Source organism: Dermacentor silvarum, chromosome 3 (assembly GCF_013339745.2).
Source record: "Dermacentor silvarum isolate Dsil-2018 chromosome 3, BIME_Dsil_1.4, whole genome shotgun sequence".
In the NCBI taxonomy this organism is placed as follows: domain Eukaryota; kingdom Metazoa; phylum Arthropoda; class Arachnida; order Ixodida; family Ixodidae; genus Dermacentor; species Dermacentor silvarum.
The window spans coordinates 99,512,983-99,534,044 of NC_051156.1; the positions used below are offsets into that span (position 1 = coordinate 99,512,983).

A 21,062-nucleotide genomic window follows, 5' to 3' on the forward strand; every position below is an offset into this window, starting at 1 on the left:
GTTTTAGGTGAGTACTGTACGTGTTACCCCAGGAGGTTATGCAGTAATTAATGTGAGAGTGTACAAACGCGAAATAGAGTGAGAGCAACGCAGGTCGTGAAAAGAGCGGACGTGACCTAATGAGAATTCGTATTCCATATGATAACTTTTTATATGAGTTATATGGCGCTGAAATTTTAGGTTACAGTCAATAATAACACCTAAGTATGTGCATTCTTCACTTGCTGATAATAAATGGTTACCTATGGAAATGGGCGGAATGCATAGTGATGATTTATTTTGGGATGAGAAGAGAAGAAATTTAGTTTTAGTGGGATTAATGGTAAGTCCATTCATTAAATAGACTTACCTTACATAGACCTAAAGAGTGTGCCAATGTACAGTCTAAGTTTGATCAACTTAAGCAGTAAATAGATCAACTTATTATGTCCCCCCGTCCTTCGCAGTTCGTCTGTCTTCCCTTAAATGCCGCGTAGTGATTGCGCGTAATTTGGTGCTACAATGTCACAGAAAAGCATATCGGCATTTTTCAGACGAAAACCTGAAATCTCTGTTTCAAGGTCGCTGTGCGCCTCGCGCTCGCCTCGTGCTCGTGCCACTACTCACGCGTTCGTCGGCGCTGGGGAGGAGGAGGGAAATGTCAGCTGTGGCTAGGGAGGTGTTGACGGAAAGGGCAACGGCGGCGCTGGGGAGGAGGAGGGAAATGTCAGCTGTGGCTAGGGAGGTGTTGACGGAAAGGGCAACGGCGGCGCTGGGGAGGAGGAGGGAAATGTCAGCTGTGGCTAGGGAGGTGTTGACGGAAAGGGCAACGGCGGCGCTGGGGAGGAGGAGGGAAATGTCAGCTGTGGCTAGGGAGGTGTTGACGGAAAGGGCAACGGCGGCGCTGGGGAGGAGAGAAATGTCAGCGGCGGGCGCCCGTAGAACGTTCTGGAAACGGCGCTAGCACGCTCGCAACGCGCTCGCGCGCCTTGTATACGTGGCCGCGTGCGCACAGAGCTTCATTTCACATCGTTATGGGTCCAACTGGGCTTTCGCCTTCCCATTCTTAGAAGGTTTTAAGCATCCCCCGTAATTTTTTCGCCTGTGTCCAAGCATTCTTTTCAAGACACTGAAGCCAGCAAAGGTAAATATGCGTACCAAAAAAAAAACGCTCTCTGATTTACGGGTTTTTTTTTGCTTAAAGTAAGTCCCGACCAATGTATATAAAAACCAGAAATACAAGTTACCGTTCTCCATTTTGAATTCTCCTTTTCTTATGTCGTAGTGATGGTGATGCCTCTGTGTCTTGTCCTAAACAGTTTCAGTCGTCATCCACCTTCACAGAGTGGTATACCTCATGATTTTTTTGCTTCCCGTGAGTTCTAGCCACATTTACACCAAGAAATTCATACCGTGCTGTTACGCAATCTATATGTGACATATAAATTGTATCGTTCGTTTCTACAAAAATGAAAAAACTACCTAGCCCGTACCTCAAATGTGAGACCTCGATGTTGCCCTGCGTAGATTGTCAGGGACCAAACAGTGCACAAATGCAGCAGTATTTTTTTTCTTATACGTTCTATTATTCCCGTGTTGCTTTCGTTATTCGTGATAAACCGTACTAAAATATTAAACTGTTGAGCTGTGCACGTTTTATTTTTAAGAGTTGAGCGTTGTGTCCACCGTATTCATAGGAGTAACTCTCCCCGCACTCTTGCAACTCATCTGTTCTTCGGGAGGAGTATGTAGCTTTCAGTTTCACAACTAATAAAGTGGTTCCGCGACCAACCTGCTTAATGAAAAAGATCTCTTGCTGAAGTGTTCATATATTATCATCAGCATCAGCCTATATTTACGTCCACTGCAGGGCGAAGGCCTCTTCCTGCGATCTCCAATTATCCCTGTCTTGTGCTAGCTGATTCCAACTTGCGCCTGCAAATATCGTAACTTCATCACCCCACTTAGTGTTCATATATAAATAGTAACTAACAACTAAACTAAGAACTACGCTTAGGCAACTTTTACAACTGTACCACTCATTGTAAGCACAGTTACACGTTGACAACATCCAGTGCAAGCACAGTACCGTTCCTACGCTATAAGTTTTCCTTTATGACTTCGCACTGTTCGTTGTCATACAATAAGCATAGGAGGCTTAAACCCACCCGATCAGTTTGTCAGAATGGGCGTTCTCGCGGAGCGGGCGAAGCCTCGAGCCGCAGCTGCGAAGTGGGGGTGTGTGACGTCAGTGGCAAATGCCAGCACGCGGGCCTAGGATGGCGTCGCGTGGTAAACAAAACCTAAAGAAACGGGAGCAGATGCGTGCCTTGTGTAAAATGATGACGTCGCGTGGGAAACAAAACCCGAAGCAAAAGACGTTGGCTCGCGCTCTCGACTGCTACTCCACATCGTTCTTCTTGTAGGTGGCGTCTTGAGTCCTCATACGCGGTGATTCGCATGTCGTAAACAACCAGCGTAGTGGTTGGCGCGTTGGAGCGGAAGCGTTAGTCCTCCAAAGCAAACGAAGGTTTCTCAGCCGGACATAAAGAAGCTTCTTAAGGAAATCAAGGTGTCCCAACAGAATTCCTTAGACGGACCCGTCCTTACTCACCTATAGCAAGAGATCATCCCGAATTTTATTAACAGAAACAATACAGACTTAGATATATTATCAGGCACAGCCGCCAAGCTCATGGCTGTGTTGGGCAACGTTCTTTTCTTATAAGTTCGGAAAAACCGATACCTGGCTTCGCTACAGGCTGTTGCACTAGACGTATAAGAGGCGGGTTTATCGTGAGTAGAAACAGTGCATTTCGGTAAATAAGAAAGGCTACTTTCATTATCATCATCATTGACAGAATCTTACCCCCCCCCCCCCTCAGAAAAAACCTGGATCCGCCCCTGATTGACGTTGCCATACATGGTTCACTCTTGATGTTTTTTCATGCGAAGCAGTCTTCGCCAACTTCAGCAGCTCAGGAACACAACCCGGAAAGTGTATTCCTGAGAGGTTTACTTGGACATCTCGAGGATGACGTACTGCTGGAGTACTACTGAGCGCAGAGAAAGAGGAACGTGTTCGCAATGATACAGCCGCTAGACAATCCCACGTTCTTTATGACCCTCAGCATGACCGAGCTCCATTTTGAGCGCCGGCTCGAATTCCTCGAGAGAGTCACAGAGCGGGTCGAGGGGCGTCGTCGCAGGGTCAGTGCCATAGCCAGGTACTTGCGAAATGCTTCGAAAATCTTCGATTCCCACAGTGCGTAGTAAATGCTTAATGCTTTTATTTATTTTATTTCTTTACCGTAGCGGACGTCTGCGAAACTTTCGTTGTCGCTTGTCTGTTGTGTAACGCGTTAATGCGAACCGCTATTGTTCCTTTTATATTTCGCCTCCTGATATACGTTGAAATGCATAACATGTCCCTCTCGGCGTTACTATGAAGATGGTAAGGTCATCTTATCCGCGACATTTATATTGCGCCAACAATGTGCCAGCGTAGTCTACATTGTTGTATATTACGTGCGCACTACAATGTGGACGCCCAAGTATCCACGCAAAAATGTGACTTATAAAAGGCACAGTGTATAGAGCAACGCACTCCCGAAATCTTCAGGACAGATTTTCAGTCTTATCAGTCATAGCTGGGTGAATACAAAGTTTAGCGTGATGTGACCGCAGCAATCACGGCCACAAGCTCAGAGCTGCAAATTTCTAAGCCTCACACACCAGCTTATCACTGTCCTACAGTCACAAGGCACACGACGCCTGCCGGACATTCGTCATGAAGTGAGCTGACGCTAGAAAGAATGCCGAAACATGCATCACGCAAGTAGGCAAACTTCAGTCCGTGGAACGTAGGCAACCAAGGAAATCACGCCCCTCTAATTGGTCCTTTACTTTTCCAGTTTGCCGAGTGTATATGAGAATGCACCAGCTAATCAGACGGCATTGCTCGCCTTCTTATTGCGGTTGAATGCTTTAATCTGAGCCGCAAGCAGGCAGCGGGCAACGCATTGCGCCTATGTAGTACAGTGTAGCATTTCTGCCTCAATAAATGTATCCTCCTACACTAAGCTCTACACAGACCCTGCTGAACAAACACGGTGACAAGAAAGCTTGCGTGATGGGCAGACAGAGTTTTTAAGTACGGCATTTCTTCACAAGCAAGTATATCAATATACAGAAGTGCTTGTCGGTCACTTTTTCATCACTGAAACTAAAAATCAGCTTTAAAAAACAACTTTTTCTCTCCAAAAATGAATCAGGTCTGAGCGTTAAGAACCTGTGAGTAAGCAAGGAAAGATTAGTTTTATTTCGTTCACTTTTCAAGCCACCCCACTGACGTGCTTATTAACAAGAGATTAGTATCACACATCGCGACATTGGACGAAGATATAAACTGAAGGGCAGACAAGGACAAGCGCGTGACTTTAAACCTGGGAATTCGCGTTGCATAATTCAAGCAAAGGCAGGGCAAGAAATGCCCTATGCCTGATAGCGCATGATTTGCCTTTATTCTTTTTGCAAGATAACATGTTTTTCTGGGGGTATATGAAAAAGTAGTCGCACTCCTACATCCGTGCCTGCCTTCTTTAATCCGCGGGAAACACAATGTATGTAGAGAATCACTGATACTTGGTCACACTTTAGAGCTTCGCTTTCCACCTTATTCGCGTTTTCTGTTTCCCCGCCACCGTGATGCTTATCCGGTGCATAGCTTGTACTGTAGACTTAAGCGGCATTTGTGGTTATTGCGCTACTTCGGCGAGACAAAGCAGCGCAGTAAATCTATCAGCTGCAAGGTGATCACACGACTGGCGCCTTGCTTTCCGCGTGGTGACAACTAACATAGATCAGTGATCACCGGCGCATAGCTTGTACTGTAGACGTAAGCGGCATTTGTGGTTATTGCGCTACTTCGGCGAGACAAAGCAGCGCATTAAATCTATCAGCTGCAAGGTGATCACACGATTGGCGCCTTGCTTTCCGCGTGGTGACAACTAACATAGATCAGCGATCACCGGCGCATATAGTTACCTGCAGTCGTACTGTGCAATTTAGGGCAAAAACTTTCCTGCAGACATTTAGTAACTGCCCTAGATCGCCAGAATAAGGAGGTAGATGTATCTAAATATCCAGCTTCTTTTCTCACCGTACAACGGAATCGCAATACCTACGCCATCAGGTGACACAGTGGAACTACGACATAATATACCTGTGTATGACGTAACTTATTTCCAGTATGCCTAGCCATGTGGGCCTCTTATGCATTGTAAGTGCTTCTCCTATACAGAGCGTTCAAGATCAGTTATCGAAATGTTATTGCACTACTCTGGCACGACTATACAGGACCACTGATAAGCACCGAATGACAATATATTTAACGGGAATAATAAAATAGCCATGTTATTTTTTCTTGATCAGTAATTAGGATACCGTGGATGAACTGCTATTGCTTCTGGTTTTTTTTTTTTCTTTTTCGCTGCAGGCAAGGCGTGTTCCTGAGCTCGTAATCACAGTAGCAGGAGTGCCGATAACCAAACGACAAGTCGTCGTCATCATCGTCTTCGTATTTTTCATCACAGTCGCATTAATTACCGTTCTGATCACGTTCATGCGAGACAAGCGGTCTGCCCCTACCCAACCACTGTGCGAGACTGAAGACTGTTTGCGTCACAGCTATCGTATTTTCGGCAGATTGAACCGCAGTCTCGATCCGTGTGAGAACTTCAGCGCCTACGTTTGTTCCGCGTGGTCGCCTCCCCAGGGCTACCTCGAACACTCTAACTCGGCTATGGATGACGTACGCAAGTCGTGGTTCCCAAAGTTCAATGACGTGCTACGTCAAGGGTCGAAGATAATTCGGGCCGGTCTCAAGCCACTAGCCATGTACTCGTCTTGTATGGGCGACCGCTTAGAGTACGGCTCTAACGTGGAGATATTCTGGAACTTCTTCAAGGAATGCAGGCTCACTTGGCCCGAGGAATCGGAGCCAGGTGGCGCCTCTGCTCTCGAAGTACTAATGACGCTGGCATTCAAGTGGCAGGTCCCGCTCTTCTTTCAAGTGAGGGCACAGCGATTGGAGTCTGCACCAAACTGGCGCTTCACCATGGATCCTGGTTCCCTGATACCCCTGATGTACCAACACCATCTCACGGTTAAGAATTCGGGAGGATACGACAAGTACTGGGCCACGTTCTACTTTATCTTGAGCGGCAAGCACGATGAATCTGTAGTAAACAAGACTGTCATAGAGTCAGCACTAGCCATGGAAGGTGATGTCTATAGGAGACTCCTGACAAACATGCGGCCTGCCGTCGTGCATCCAGTGCTTGCTACGATCGCCGGTATGGGAGCGTACACTCCGTCTATCGACTCCCAGCATTGGCTGCATGCCTTCAGGCAGTCCAAGCTCGAGCCTGAGGTGGAACATAGTGACCAGGTGCTTTTAGGCGACGCGGGTTTTTTCCGGACGTTGGCCGGCGTGATGGCATCGTACAAGGAGCCTGAACTGCTGTCTCTGATAGCCTGGTCCTTCGTGCAGCTGTTTTCTCCCGCGGTGGACTACAGGCTCCTGGAGAACCGCTACGACCAGGGCGTCACGATATATCGGCCGTACTTCTGCGAGCGCTTCGTCGAGACCGCTTACCGCTTCCTGGTGATAGCGCTCGCCTCTGTATCACTCTTCTCGCGGGAGGAGCGTGCAATCGTCAGCGCCCGTTTCGACAGCCTCGTCTCGGCCGCCGTCGACTTGGTGAACGCTTCGCAGTGGCTGGACGCCGAGAGCCGGCAGCTCGCAGCCGAGAAGCTGTCATCCACGCACCTGAAGTTGTGGCCCCCAGCGAAGTACCTGGAGAGCGATGCGCTCGAGAGGATGTACCAAGTTTTCCCAGCGCCGAGTCGTCGTTCGCGGAGTACTGGGTCAAGTCTAGCCGTGGCGCCGCTGGCACATACCGTCTGCGCCCCGGCATCGACGTCTTGAGCTATACAGTAAACTATGCGTTACCGTATCTCATCTACGATGCGGCAAATAACTCCGTGAAGGTGGCGGTGGGCGCTGTCACCAAGCCTCTTTACTACGCTGGCGGGACAAAGGCCATGTCGTACGGCGGACTGGGTTTTTCTATGGCACTGCAACTGGTCGCGTCCTTGGACAGCCAAGGGCTCAGATGGCATCCCAACGGCACGTTCGGTGACTCGTTTCTGTCGAAGTAAGTTGCTAAATTTCAAGGTCACTTTCTCAGTCAATAGTCGATTGTCTTTGACAACGATGTGGCCTCATGGCGTGCTCTGGTTACATATGACGAATTATTTACTCTCACACTGTTTTCAGCCTCTTATACGACAGAATTTATGAGTGCTAGTCACGCAACATGTTCTCTTGCAAAGCTCCGTTTTACACCGCACTGGTCACTGCTTTATTTTGATGCAATGTTTATGTTTATGCACTACACTGTTCACAGGTTATACCGCAACCTAAACAGTTCGTTCACATGTACACTGTGAGGCGCCGGTTCTGCGATGCCATCATAACGAAGCGATTTTTTATGTTTGTCGAAAAAGAAATGTAGAGGTGAGAGTTTATGATAAATGAAGCAATGAATGAAGCGTCATTTTCCATTAAGCAATTGAGGAGGTTGAGAAAGCTACAAAAAGACAGCTTCACACCCCTTACCCGCCTGACAACAAATTACAGCAAGACACGGCAGCAAAACATACACACGCAATGAAAAAAGCACTAATAATAAAAAAGAAAGACAATGATCACACAAATAAGGCGCAGCTAGCCAATACATACGATAAACACCGCTGACACGTGCATATTGATAAATTCGGAAATTTATAGCGTATGCTGTGCAAATTTATCAACAAGAACTAAGCAATGGCAATAACAACTTAAGATTACACGTTTACCAATGCAAAACTTAAAGCAAAAAGATACAGATACTCAAAAAAACTTAAAGCAAAACAATACAACTTTAAAGAAAAAAGGTAAAGCATGTCAGATAAAAGTACCTTGATAAAGCACTCAAAACAATTAGTATAAACTTCGGGAAGTAAATTACATAATAAATAATGCAGCCAAACGAGGTAGCTTAAAATTAGGGAAATACAACAAACATGCAAATGATGGAGGCGTCATACTCATTCTAGGGGCCTAGCTAGAAATAAGCACGTAACAAGTGGCGCGAGAATTGAATAGGCCAGAAAAAAAGAAATTTAAGAATACCAAGGAATCCTTTGAATAGAATTCGCAATTTCATTAGGAGGTCCGTGTGCTTTAGAGATCCTATGAGGCGACACTGTGTTTAGAGGTTTTGTGACGCGATTTATTGCTCTTAACGCAGAATAGAGGGTTTCCACCACTTTCAGTCCGCATGCGGTCAAGGTGCAGTAAAGAAGCTTCACTCTGAAAACAGATCAGCTTAGCGGGACGCGCCGCCAATCTGTTTCAAAGGGGACGCTCATTCGCTCGTGATTTGCATCATCATGCGTATATAGGTTAAACAAGTATCAGTGGTGGTTAATACGAGACAGTACTGCTTGTATCCCTGACCAATAGCTCTCGCTTGGGTCATCAATCAATCAATCAATTATTATTCACACAATGTGTACAAATGCATGGATATATGAGTACTAGAAGGAGGTCCCATAGCGCAAGGCCGCAAGGGGACCTCCTGTTACATAATACAGAAAAAAATGTTAACATCGAGCTGCTCAGTTTAGTGCAAACTCCCCTGGGCAAAGTGCTGGAAACCGAAAGTGCTTGGACATGCCAGCTGGAATCAAATAGTACAGCCTACGTGCGGCGGGCTCTACCAATGCAATGTGTTGTAATCATTTCCACGTGGCAGAGCATTGATAGAAGAAAAGTTAATTTTGGCTGATGCCGTTGTGTTCAAACTTTCGATCATGACTGTAAATAGTTATTTCAAAAGATTTGCATACCTAACAGATTTATTGGCAGGTCTAATATTTCGCTTTTACTGCGCTGTCTATTTATGATGGCGTGTCGCAAGATCAATATGGTTGAGCCTGTATGTGCATTGTCCCGACATAATATTCAGAGAAGCCATGCGATAGGTGTGCTTCCATGCTTGACTGTATTTTACCTCCACAAGGTGTACCTGGGCCTTGGGGGACGCCGAAATGGAGAGCTCCAGTAAAAAATTCGACCCCCGTTACGTGTTCCTTACTATATCTATATGTCCAATCTGCATCGAATAGAACTAAGACAACATTGATTTCAATGAACCTTTCTAAATAAAAATATTTGGCATTCAACCATATTCGAGAGCAAACCTATGTTTATCCACTGAGATTCATACCAGTGGCGGTCGTCAGATACAGTTCCGCGAAACAACATGAGGAAGTGCGCACTCCCATGGCATATCACACATGTTGCGAGAAAAATACAGCGGTTCAGCATATTCCATGTGCTAAAGATAAAAGGGTGGCACGCGCTCTGTCTTTTAGCAAATGTTTATAAGGAAGGCGTTACATTTAAGGCATTTGTCGTTTTATTTATTCTATATTCCAGAAAATGTTATACAATGCCTGACAAAGATCGTGCTGTTTTGTAATTCTATGTGGATTCCTACAAGATGCACTAATTGCCTGCATAAGCATGACGATGTCCATGTAGGTAATCACAATTGTTCAATGAATACCTTTTAATGAACCATTCAAAATTGGCTTACAAAGACCCGGCATAACTATAGGTATGAAGCAGCGATTCTGTAAGATGCGCTCAGCGAAATGCGGATATATATATCGCGGTCGACGTTTGAACCTGAGACATGGTGCTGAGGATCAGAACGACTCTTGTGCCGCTCTACAGCCCGGATTGTTGTCTGAAATTGTTGGCAACAAATTGCGGACGTGTTCGCTCAGCCGGTGACGACGACCTTGCTACAGGCATGGTGAAGGATACGGGAAAGCACGTAAGATCACAGTCGTCACAGTACCAAAGCGGCCTTGAAACACTTCTTGAACATATCAGAAAAGGTACCCATCTGTTAACGAGGCTCGTGCAAACATGTGAGCCAAGAATTATTGCATTACATGCAACGCGAATTTAAAACCTCGTGTGAAAAGCACTGAGCAGTCGCTTGTTCTCGCATCCCCAATGTCGTCATCGAAAGCAGTTGGTCCACAAACGCTACTGGCTGATTTCGTGATCGCGAGAATATTCTCGGCAATACATAATTGCAAATTTTAAGCTAAATAAATGAAGGATAGGTGCGTCTGGGATCTCAAAAGGACACAGAAGAGTTATTTCATCTTTGCAGTGCGCGCAGCTTCATCGGTTGCGCGTTGCCTCCGACATGGCAGCGGCCAGCTGTGTAGCAAATGTCTTCTGCGGCCGCCACAGGGCGCCGCGACGAGCCCTTTCGTCGCCGCGACACTCAACTTTTGGTCGGGGCGGCTTTACTGTCTTGCCTTATCCGCTGTGTACCTGCCAGCGCGCTAGCGGACGCGAAAAGAGAAAGAAATCCGGGTATCGGTGCGATGACTACACTTATTGTTCAACATTTTGCGGCATGAGATTCGTGCGACGACGTACTATAATAGGCCATTTTATGATCAGTTAGAAAGGTGTTTCACCCCCCCCCCCTTTGCCGTAAGATTGGCAGTGTTGCCTGGGTTTAAATGTGCGTTATGGTCGGTTACAATATAGGTCTGCAGTGAAGCCCCGCCCACGCCCTCATGACCAGCAGTCAATGTTCCTCCGCGAGGCTGCAAACAGTTAGTACTTCAAACTTTCCCTGTTACCTAAATAAGGCGGTAACCACAAAATAGAATTAAACGCGCGTCATTTTATACGTTTTCACTCGTCTATTATAGTGAAACGTGCAAGTACGTCAAGTACAGTCGTATCAAGTACGACGCCATATTGAAAAGGTTGCACGATGATGATTTTGTTTGCGTCTGTCATTGGCTGGCGGAGTAACACAACCCCACGCGATCCGTGTGCCTGTGTAGCCAACTGCTATCTTTTTCTTTAAGTTGTATCCTACTACAGTGCGCTTGCCTTTGCACGAACCGTACACTAAGTATAAAGTAAGCAATCCATGCAACTCAAGAGAATATTAAACATTTGGAGGATGCTTAAGTTTTGCCTTTAAGAGTGAAACGCGATAGCATTCAAAGATCCCTGAATGCTTGTCAGGCTTCCCGGCAACTACAGCTTCCTTTTACAGCGTAAGCTGTTATGGGCTCATTCCAATAGTCGTTGCGGTTCGCGGTGGTGTTCACCGCCGCCGAGGCCGGTGACCATAACCGCTATCGCGCCGGAAATGTCAAAAAAGCACCCGGTCCTCGCCGGGATCGAAGCCAGGCCCGCTGCGCGGGAGTCGGATACTTTACCACTGAGCCACGCAAACGTTTGCGATCAGGCAGCGGAAAAAAGTCCTATAAACGCTCCCTAGGCAAGCGCGCAGGTGCAGACGACGAGATGTGGTTCAGACGAGGCGCGGAATCAATGCGACCCCGAGCATCTGCTAGTATGGTGGCGCCATCTCGTTAAGGCGCCTGCAAACGCATCGTGCCCGACATGTAAGTTGCATATACTCGTAGCAGTTGCATGCTGCATGTAACTGTGCCTGCTATTCTGGATACCTCATCGGTACACATTATGGCGTCTCCTCGCAAGGTGCGAACCGCTGTTGAAGAAGCGAATCGTAGAGCTACGTGCGCGGCTACAGCCAGGCATCATCGGGCTCAGCAGACTGCTGTGCAGAGAGCATTACAAACCGCTGCTCGACGTCGACGCCGGGCGGACAGTTCAGATCGTTCTCGTCAAAACGAGGCGAAAAGACTTTACCGCGAAAACCCTATTGTGCGTGGTGCCGAAATTAGAGCTACTGCCACTCACCAGCTTACGCTGTGACTGTGCTTCGTGTGCCGCGCAGGCCTGCGACTTTTTTTCTCCACCTTCGCCTCTGCGCGCCGCGATCGTTTTACGCTGCCGAGGAGGCAAGTGCTGTCTGGATGGTGTTTTTACCCGGGCGCGCCGCTGTTGGTATGGTAGAAATGCGGGAAAAAGGGTTTGTGTTTATCCTTTCTCGTACATTCAAATTACAATACGAACGCATCATGTCTGTAGGTTGTATTTAAGACATACTTTAGCATATTTCTGACGGATTTTGCTTTGAGAAATTCCATTTTGTTATTACTAACGCCTATGCGCCATGCGATGGCCTGCTTGGTCGGGGTGATTCGGGATGATTTTCTCCACCATGGACGCCGACACTTACACGAATACCGACGCCGGATTTTCTGCGACACGGAGCCCTTAACGCTATCGCGTTAAAACCTTTGTGATGACAGGAACCATTATGTTCCGCCTCGGCGTTGCGTGCTGTGACAGCGTGCTTTGCATCAACGTATTCTTTTCCGTGACCGTAATGTTGAACACTCAATTCACCTGCAGCGCTTCGGCGAAGGCTTTCGAAGAACGGAATGGCTGCCTGGACACGACGCAGAGGAATGTCGGCGGAAACACCAAGAACAACCAGAGCGCTACCGGAAAAATAATCAGCGTCTTCCCGGAGATCCCCGCTGTCGAGGTTGCCTATGCGGCTTACCGCCACTCTCTGGATGATGGTGCCGAGAAAGTTCCGCGGGTCATTCCTGGTGGTCTCTCGGGCGACCAAGTGTTCTTCATGACCTTGTGCTACATGACGTGCACGTTACCCGGAGCCGTTGGTCCACACACCGTGGACTGCAACAAGGCCGTGCGCAGTTCGGAGGCCTTTTCTCGGGCATTCCGCTGCCCCCTGGGTTCCCCGATGAACCCAAGGAGGCGGTGCACCTTTTTCACTTGAATTGCGGACGTGTGCGTGAGTGAAGGGGCTGGGCGGTCGCGCCCTACTCGTGTGCACAGGGTTAAACGCGTCGTGCGTGAAAACAAGGAAGATTGGACGCAGTTAGGGCTTTTTGCATGCCCGAGATGTTCTTGTCAAAGGCAACAATTACCTTGTCAGTTTTTAGAGACCATTAATTTGTCGTCGCAGGGACACACTAGTACTTGGCTTGGAGCGTTTTGCTGGCGTTCAAGCTATTGTGTTGCTTCCTTTTGGGCCTTTAATAAGTGATCTTTGGCTTTAACGCTACCTTCTGTGTTTTTTGTGTGCTCATGACTGTACGCAGCGCATGCATTTGGTAGTACAAGCAATCACAACTCAGCATATATATAATTTTGGGTCCGTACATGGGAAGTGCATTTCTTTTATTTGTTTTTTTTTTGCTTTATTTGTAATCACAGCATCGCGCTTTTGCGAATCCTGGCTGGGCAGAACGAAGCTTTTTGTCGGTTCTGTGGACGTCACGTGCGTTCAATATTATCGTTTCACACCAATAGTATATCGCTCATGTCTGCGTGCGTAAACACGTTTTATTTCGTTGCCGAGTGACAGAATCCATAGCACACAGACCTCCTTTTACTGTCATAAGCGCATTGCTGGTGTCGGACGAGTGGGGCTTTCTATGGGCTGAAGTTATGGTTTTCCGAAGGAAGCGTCATGTGCAGTTTATATTGTTAAGAGCGCCGATTTTCATCGTAATATGCAACGCTTGCTGTGAAGAGTAATGCAGAGGGAACTATTGAAAAATGAGATCCGAGGCAGTGACTCAAGATCGGCGGTGACATCGACGACACAGACGCTCTTTTTGCGGCCAGTTTCGGTTTCAAGGAGCCTGCCAAGGGGAACTAATTGTTCGCGTAGCTCCCACATGAACTCCGCTATTCAAAATTTGATTGTTTGGATAGGTAGTGTTGAGGACGCGCCCCAAATTACACATTTGCTGTAGCCACCTATTGTTGATAATTAGAAAGTCAATTACCGTAACTTTGCTAATTACGCACGTAAGTGCGGAAATTGCTCTGTATCTAGAGGCCGCCAATCCGTACACTCGAATGCTAAACATAACGTGACCAAGATATCTATTTTCTAATTTAAAAAATTTGGTGCACCTAAAAAAACACGCTGTATTTAGCCTGGAATACTTGCAAGCTTCTAGGAAGCATTGCATCGTGAGAATTAGGTCGAGTACTTTTCCATTTACAGCGGTGTTACGTTAGGTCCTAATAAAACGGCGCCATCCGTGCATGCGACCAATGCATGATTGAGAAAATGGTTTCTGTTCTGCACACAACAATACCAAGGTAGGCGCGTGGGTAGTACGGTTGCAAAGTTATAAGCAATAATATTATAACATGTTTTCGTCACGTGCGGCTTTCGCAAGCGACCCCTTGTGCTAATCGAGGTGTAAGACGCTTCGCGTCACAAAACACCTCTTGCAAGTACGAGTGTGCAATATAAAAAAGAAAACAGAGAAGGTACGACTACATTAGTAACCTAATTTTCTATTTTGTTCTGTTTTTGACTTTGATCTGTAGCTTCACCGAAAACTTATTTCCCAATGTTCTGTAAAAAAAAAAGGTTTGAAGCTGTAAGTCTTTAATGCTTAAATTTCATTTGCTCCCGATCAACAAGAAAAACGACATGAAGAATTACAAAGTTTCCTCAGTTTAACGCTTACACGGCGCAGACGTATTTGAATGGATAGTTTACTTGCATATCATTATACAATAAACTTTGCTCATAAAAATCTGAGGCCAGTCACCTACCATCAAGCCTCGCCGCTGGCAAGCCTGGGGTGGCATCCGAAATGCACGGCTCACCGGTGCGTGCCAACGCTGAGAAACGAGTCATGCAGCAATCGGGCGCTTCATTTTGGACACGCAGTGCCTCTAGTGGCACTGCCTAGAAGCGCGCGCGTCGCCTCCGAGACAAGCGTGGCGCGCCGGTGCCTGCGAACGCTGAGAATTGTTGCCTCGATGGACCTCACACCTACTCGGTGACCCGAGTTCGCGACACTCGAGAGGTTCATTGAAGAGTGGCACATGGCCAGTACATTCACGGCGTATCTCGCTGAAGTGTCCGGTTGCTGTCCTGGAGGACTTCTCGTGACGTGGGTTGGATTCCGCATAGCATGGGAGAAATTTAAAGGCTATTTTTAATGGTTGTGGAGCGGAACATTCCAAGTGACACACACGTAGTTGCCCAAGTTGCCATGAAAGACGTTCGTCGCGAAGAGCGGCGCACACCTATATACTGGCACATACCGATTGGCTCCAGTTGGCATCAAAGAGGTTGGTTGCAGGCTAGCCATGTCGGCGTGAACGAGCTTCGTTGAGGAGAGGCGCGTTTATAAACATTGCCACATACTCAATAACCCAAGTTGGTCCGATGGTTGGTCTCAGGCCCCGTCGTAAAACAAAGGAGTCTTCGCAGTATAAGGGCGGTAAAGGGCAAGTTTATTGCCCGAAGGAAAGTAACAACGCGTCCATACCGGCCGTTCGAATCAGTCCAGAAGCGCGAGATCCCGAGCGAGCCGCTTGCGCTCAGCGCGCTAGTCCCCGTGGTCGCCCTCTTCCTCTGATATTTAACACCTGTTACCTCAGGACAGCAGCCTGATGTGCTAAGCATCCAACCACGAATACCCGATGACACCCAGGTAGGCGGGAAGCCGATTAGATAGATAGATAGATAGATAGATAGATAGATAGATAGATAGATAGATAGATAGATAGATAGATAGATAGATAGATAGATAGATAGATAGATAGATAGATAGATAGATAGATAGATAGATAGATAGATAGATAGATAGATAGATAGATAGATAGATAGATAGATAGATAGATAGATAGATAGATAGATAGATAGATAGATACGTAGCCCTCGGAAAAGTGCGTGAAGTACCCGTAGAATGCTAACGCATTACCGGTTCTGGCAGAACCCATCTCGCGATGATTGTCGGCGTAAATGGCATTGGCACTTAAGCAATCTAGTCACACACCGTTTAACCAACGCCGAAACGTGGATGTCGCCGGGCTCTTCCCTCGCTCTTGCCACTGCACACACTGCACCATCTGGTGGCGTCGCTGCGTAGTCCACTCGTATGCCACCGAGCAGCGGCACAAATTTTAAAGGATCTTTTTTTTTTACCTCATAGAAGAGCAGCCCGTATGCTGTGGCACATCTCCAGTTACCCAAGTTGGTGACAAAAATGTTCGTTCAATAGTGGAACATACATGGTGAACCAAGTTGAAGTCAAAGAGGTTCACTGAACAGCGGCACAGACCAAGTATGGCCCGTCCAGCACTCCAAATTGGCATTATTGAAGTTCATTGAAAGCAGGTCCATACCCAATAACACACAGCGACCCATCGTCATCATCAGGCTATTTTATGTCCACTGCAGGACGAACGTCTCTGCCAGCGACCTCCAAATACCTTGTTTTGCGCTAGGTGATTCAAACTTGCGCCTGCAAATTCCATCAACCCACCGAATTTTCTGCCTTCTGCGAAGCTTCCCTTTCAACGGTTCGTTAATGCGTTAGCATTCTTTGGGTATTTCATGCGCTTTCCGGGGGCTATGTATGCGTGTGTGTCTGTGTATCCATCTGTTCCTATCTACGTATGTTTGTATGTAACCATTTTAGTGCCTAGCAGTGCCACTGCCTAGCAGTGCAGTGGGTAGTTCGTGGTCTACAGGGTAGCGCGTCGGGCTTCTGTGCCGAGGTTCTATACCAACCATCCAACAACTTGGCTCAGTCTGTAGATACGTGCAAATCTTCAACGAACCTCTTCCACGCCGACACGGGTCACGTAGATGCAGGATATGGTAGGTACCACTGTTCGAATACACTCTTTGACGCCGACTTTGAGTACTGGGTACGGGCCCGTCGGTGTGTGGTTTTGTGCAGTGCACATTTTTTTTATGCCAACTTGGTTCACTGGGTATATGCCAGTACACTCTAAGACGTATGCCGGGAAAAACGGGAGTAACTGCACACTTAGTTCAAAAAAGAGCACTTTCGTCCCTCAAGGGAGTAACTGCAGGAGTGTGCGTGGCGTGTGCAAATTTTGGAGAGTAAGTGTACGATCCCTGGTCCGAAAGAGAGCAACGGGGAGGACGAACTGCAGCAGTTACTCCCCATGCACTCTGCCGTTTTCTTCCGTCTCGTGAAGTGATGCGGCGAACGCGGTATTGTCCATATATCATGAATAGTTGGAAGTTCGTATACTGTCTACTGAACTAGATGTAAAGCAGCATTTTGCATCTTCGTGAGAACATTGCCTGAAATTTAAAAGGCGGAATCTGAAGAGCCGTGCACTTCGTATCCGTGCGCACCATAAGTGAACGATACACATTAAGCGCGCAAGTCATAAATGGATTGCCAGAGTTTCTTGGCCAATAGTATCTAAGGAGTTCCTTTCGTTCCAAGGAGATTATAATCTTAACTGAAGCGATGTGTAGCTCGAAAGGGGCACGCTAAGCGATAGAGAAGTTGTCCTTCTCTGTCGTGCCCCGTCTGCGCTCGCTGCACGAAGACCACGTAATGTCTCAGTTTAAATCACCGTAAGAATAATCGGGCAGCTTTCTTTATGTAGTCGCTTATATTTGTAAGTATGCGTAACGTTAGACTCTCCCGGCATAGCATACACCAAATGCCGAGTCTCCTCTGTATTCCCGCACCTGCGTTATGTTGGTTAACCTCGTCTCGGTAACCTAACTTGTCCATCGATCTGCCATGGTGAAGTGGCTAGGGTAACCGACTTGTGAGCGAGAGGAACGTGAGTTCAAATCCTACCTGCAAGAGCCCAGTCATTTTTTATCATCGTGTAAATGGCTAATTTCATTAATTCCATCTTCGAGGAGCATCGGAAAGAATAACCGTTACTCCCTTGAGGAGCATCGGAAAAGAGCAAAGTTAGTCCTCCGCATGGGGAGTAACAGTTCATCCCCTCTCACTTACCCCCTAAAAGGAGGAATGGTTGTGGCAAATCAGTTCCTCCCCTAAAGGAGTAACCTCCAATACCCCCTTCCCTCCTTTTCTTCTTAGACTGTAGGTGTGCACCACCTTCAACGAACGTCTTTGACGCCAACTTAGGTAACTATACTCATGGGCCTCTGGGGATCTGCCGCTGTACAATGATGAAAAACATCCCCGAAATTTCTCCGACGCTCAGCGGAACCGAACCAACATCACAAGGGTTGCTCACGACCCTGCGCATAAACAGGCTGCACCTTCAATGCACTGTGTATGCATGCCGCTCTTTAATGACCATCTCGCCAATTGGGCTCACCCAGTATGTGCCACTGAGTGCTCAAAGCGAGGGAACAACTTTCGGCGTTAGCAGGCACCGACGCGCCGCGCTTCTCGTCTCGGACGCCACGCGCGGACATATCGGTAGCGCCACCGGTAAGCGCAGCGTCCACAGAAGTGCAAGGTTGCTGCATTACGCATTTCTCAGCGTTCGCGTGCACCGGCGCGCGATGCATTTGATGCGCCACGCGCAGGCTTCGACGCGGCTCCCATTGATGGCGCCCAAGTGTTCTTGGAGAAACGCGAAAGAGGAATCCAGCTGCAGTACGCGCCTCATGCATAACTCGTTTCGTCATTGGGAACACTTTGAGTCGCTATATTCATGCTGTGCTTAACGCATTACCGTCAACACACACTCTCAGGTGGGTTCTCGCGCATCTTTTTTTTTTGTTCTGTCCCATGGCAATGTGCTCCATAGTAATATCGACGGGTACACATGGCGCATGCGGAATTTTTTTTTTTCACGAGGAGGTAGTAATTTACGAATAAATTGCGGTGATTAGGGGAAAATTTTATTTGGTACGTAATGAAGATTAGGGTATTTATTGAGAATGCAAGGTCTGCGTACCTTCCACACTCGCGCTTTGGCAGCAGGAATTTTCGCTTGGCGGTAGCTTTTTTACTGCCAGACTTGTGTTGAGCGAACTGTGGCATGTGATCGATGGTGTGGAAGACAGCGCAAATTCACATTCTATTACGTAAATTACAGCTTCAATCTTCTACTCCGCATCAAGGAAGCCAGTATTTGACATTGTACTCAGTTTGCTGCTTTTCATTCTTCGTTCTTTTTTTTTTCTTTTAGAAGCAGGTGAGCACATTGATGCTTCTGAGCAATGGTCAATAATGGTTTGTGCTGAGCTACACGTCGAGCTTTCTTGCAAATTTGCATGCGGCGCATAGTTTTGAGCTGGCTAAGGGTAAACAAATAAGTAAAACGCGCGCACATTGTTCGCCACGAGTAATTTCTGCAAATCGAAAAGCGTCGTGCGATGGTTGGCTAAGCACCAAACGTGCGTTCAACCACGGTGCATGTGTAGCAAAATCATTTTTCACGTGCCGGTTACAGCCACGGTTACCGCTCACTGAGAAGGTAGCAGCGTTATTAGCAGCCGCAGGTTGCAGTTTTACGGTTACGATCAAGATAGCTATACCTGGTAGCGAAGCTTCCATAGAAGCCCATACGTTCGAAACGTGGCGGTTCATCGGCGGTTCATGGGGTTTAGCGCCATCTGTGTGAGGAGGGAACACTTCCGGCGGAAGAAAAAAATAATGTTACGTCATATCTGCTGAAAACAGAAGTGACGTCATTTTGTTCTGAAAGTCGCGAAATTCGTTTTCGAGACCTGCCATTACAGCTGTATATTCAAATGCCCCGCCATACGACTTGATGGGAGTTCCGAGCTTTCAGCACGGAAAGCGATGCAGGAAAAGGTCAGCCGTACGGGTGTCGAAATCGCATCCCTGCACAGAACATACTTTCTTTGGAGGCCGACGAACGCTTTAGGTGTAGAGTGCTCGTCATTTCGTTGGACGCCAAGCCCGTCGGCCAGCGCTGTCGCACAAAAACAACTAAAGTGAACAATCATCTGCCGGTCGCAACTTACTGCTTTTGACTGAACAGGTTAGAAAACAATGAAACTACCCGTCGCCAAATTTAGACAAACGTCGGCAAGCAAAACAATACATGTGAGGGGGCGTATTCTAACAGGTGAACTTTACGAGCGCGCCTTTCTGCCCACTTCAAGAGCTGCATTGCATTGCAAGTGATCGCGGCGTGAACGCCCGACGCTATCGATGAGAGCGGTTACGGTGGGCGCTGAAAAAAAGGTATTTACTGACAATGATCAAGTAAAACAGAATTGTCTCTTCTTTTCTCGCCATGCGTAAATAAAATTGATTAGGAACTTTATTTTCGTTGAATGAATCTAACCGTGTCTCTCTTTAATTATAAAAGGCTTTTTTTTTCTTTCCCACTGTTTGTACCCTCCAAACACAGTGGCGCTTCAATCACTGCTCCCATAACCACCCTTGCTGATGTCGGTGACAATTCGTTCTGAACCGCTTTTCGCCCGAAGCTTCGCGACCTATGTGAGTCGACATTGGTTACGATAAGTCATGCAGCTGAACACCGACTTTCCCGCTCTCCACATTTATCTAGTTTTAGTACAAACTTGACCTAACCACCGAATATGGAGCGTCATCAAAAATGTTCATTCTGAGGAGCTCCTCAAACAATTTTTCTGCCGCGGAGCACAACTGGCATGGCCGAATTCGAATGTGTAAGTTTGTCTGCGGAGTGGCCGTATAGTTAGTTACCAGCGCGTACCCACTGCCGATCCTTGTTAGCGCGCAAAACGCACCTCGTGAGTCGGAACAATTTGCCAGTCGGGTGCACCGATTTAAGAAGGCAGTTGAAGAATCGTGCAAGCTATTCAGCAACCGTTGCTACCTTATATGCTTGAACGATTTTGTGCCGAACCAGTAAGTGATATTATTTTTTCTTTAGTTTTGGCAAGTTACAAAAATATCGGTACGGGTTAAGTATCGCCCAACATTGCCGTTCTCTTTTTCTTTTTGGTTTGGGTTCGGTTTCGATTCGACACCCTGATTTCAAGTATATTTATATTTTTAGTGCAGGCAGCGCATCTGGCGGTAATTATTTGCGCGTACGTATTAAGCACTTTTGCTTTACTTGCAGGGTTCCTGTGGTTTGGGCTAGGGTTGACTTATTGCGACGAAGAAAGTATACAGCCACCAGTCCTCCGGGGATATTCTAGCGCTAAAAATTGCGGGCATTCTCACATAAGCAGGCAGCCAGGTCGGCTATTCGATTCCGTCGGCAGAAGTCAGGATGACATTTATTTTGTCCTAAAATATTGGTAGCGGCCACT

The 21,062-nt window shown here is 47.2% G+C and overlaps 1 protein-coding gene across 1 annotated transcript in view; it reads left to right on the forward strand.

Annotated features, from left to right (window-relative positions):
• The window catches only part of LOC125944303 (phosphate-regulating neutral endopeptidase PHEX-like), a 17,192-nt gene extending 4,133 nt beyond the window's left edge, over positions 1 to 13,059 (forward strand). The window contains exons 2-3 of the mRNA XM_049664668.1: positions 5,477 to 7,199; positions 12,425 to 13,059. Coding sequence (XP_049520625.1) covers positions 5,477 to 6,970 — 1,494 coding nt within the window. The 3' untranslated portion in view covers positions 6,971 to 7,199; positions 12,425 to 13,059. The remainder of the gene's footprint in view (positions 1 to 5,476; positions 7,200 to 12,424) is intronic.
• The last annotated feature ends 8,003 nt before the right edge of the window (positions 13,060 to 21,062 follow it).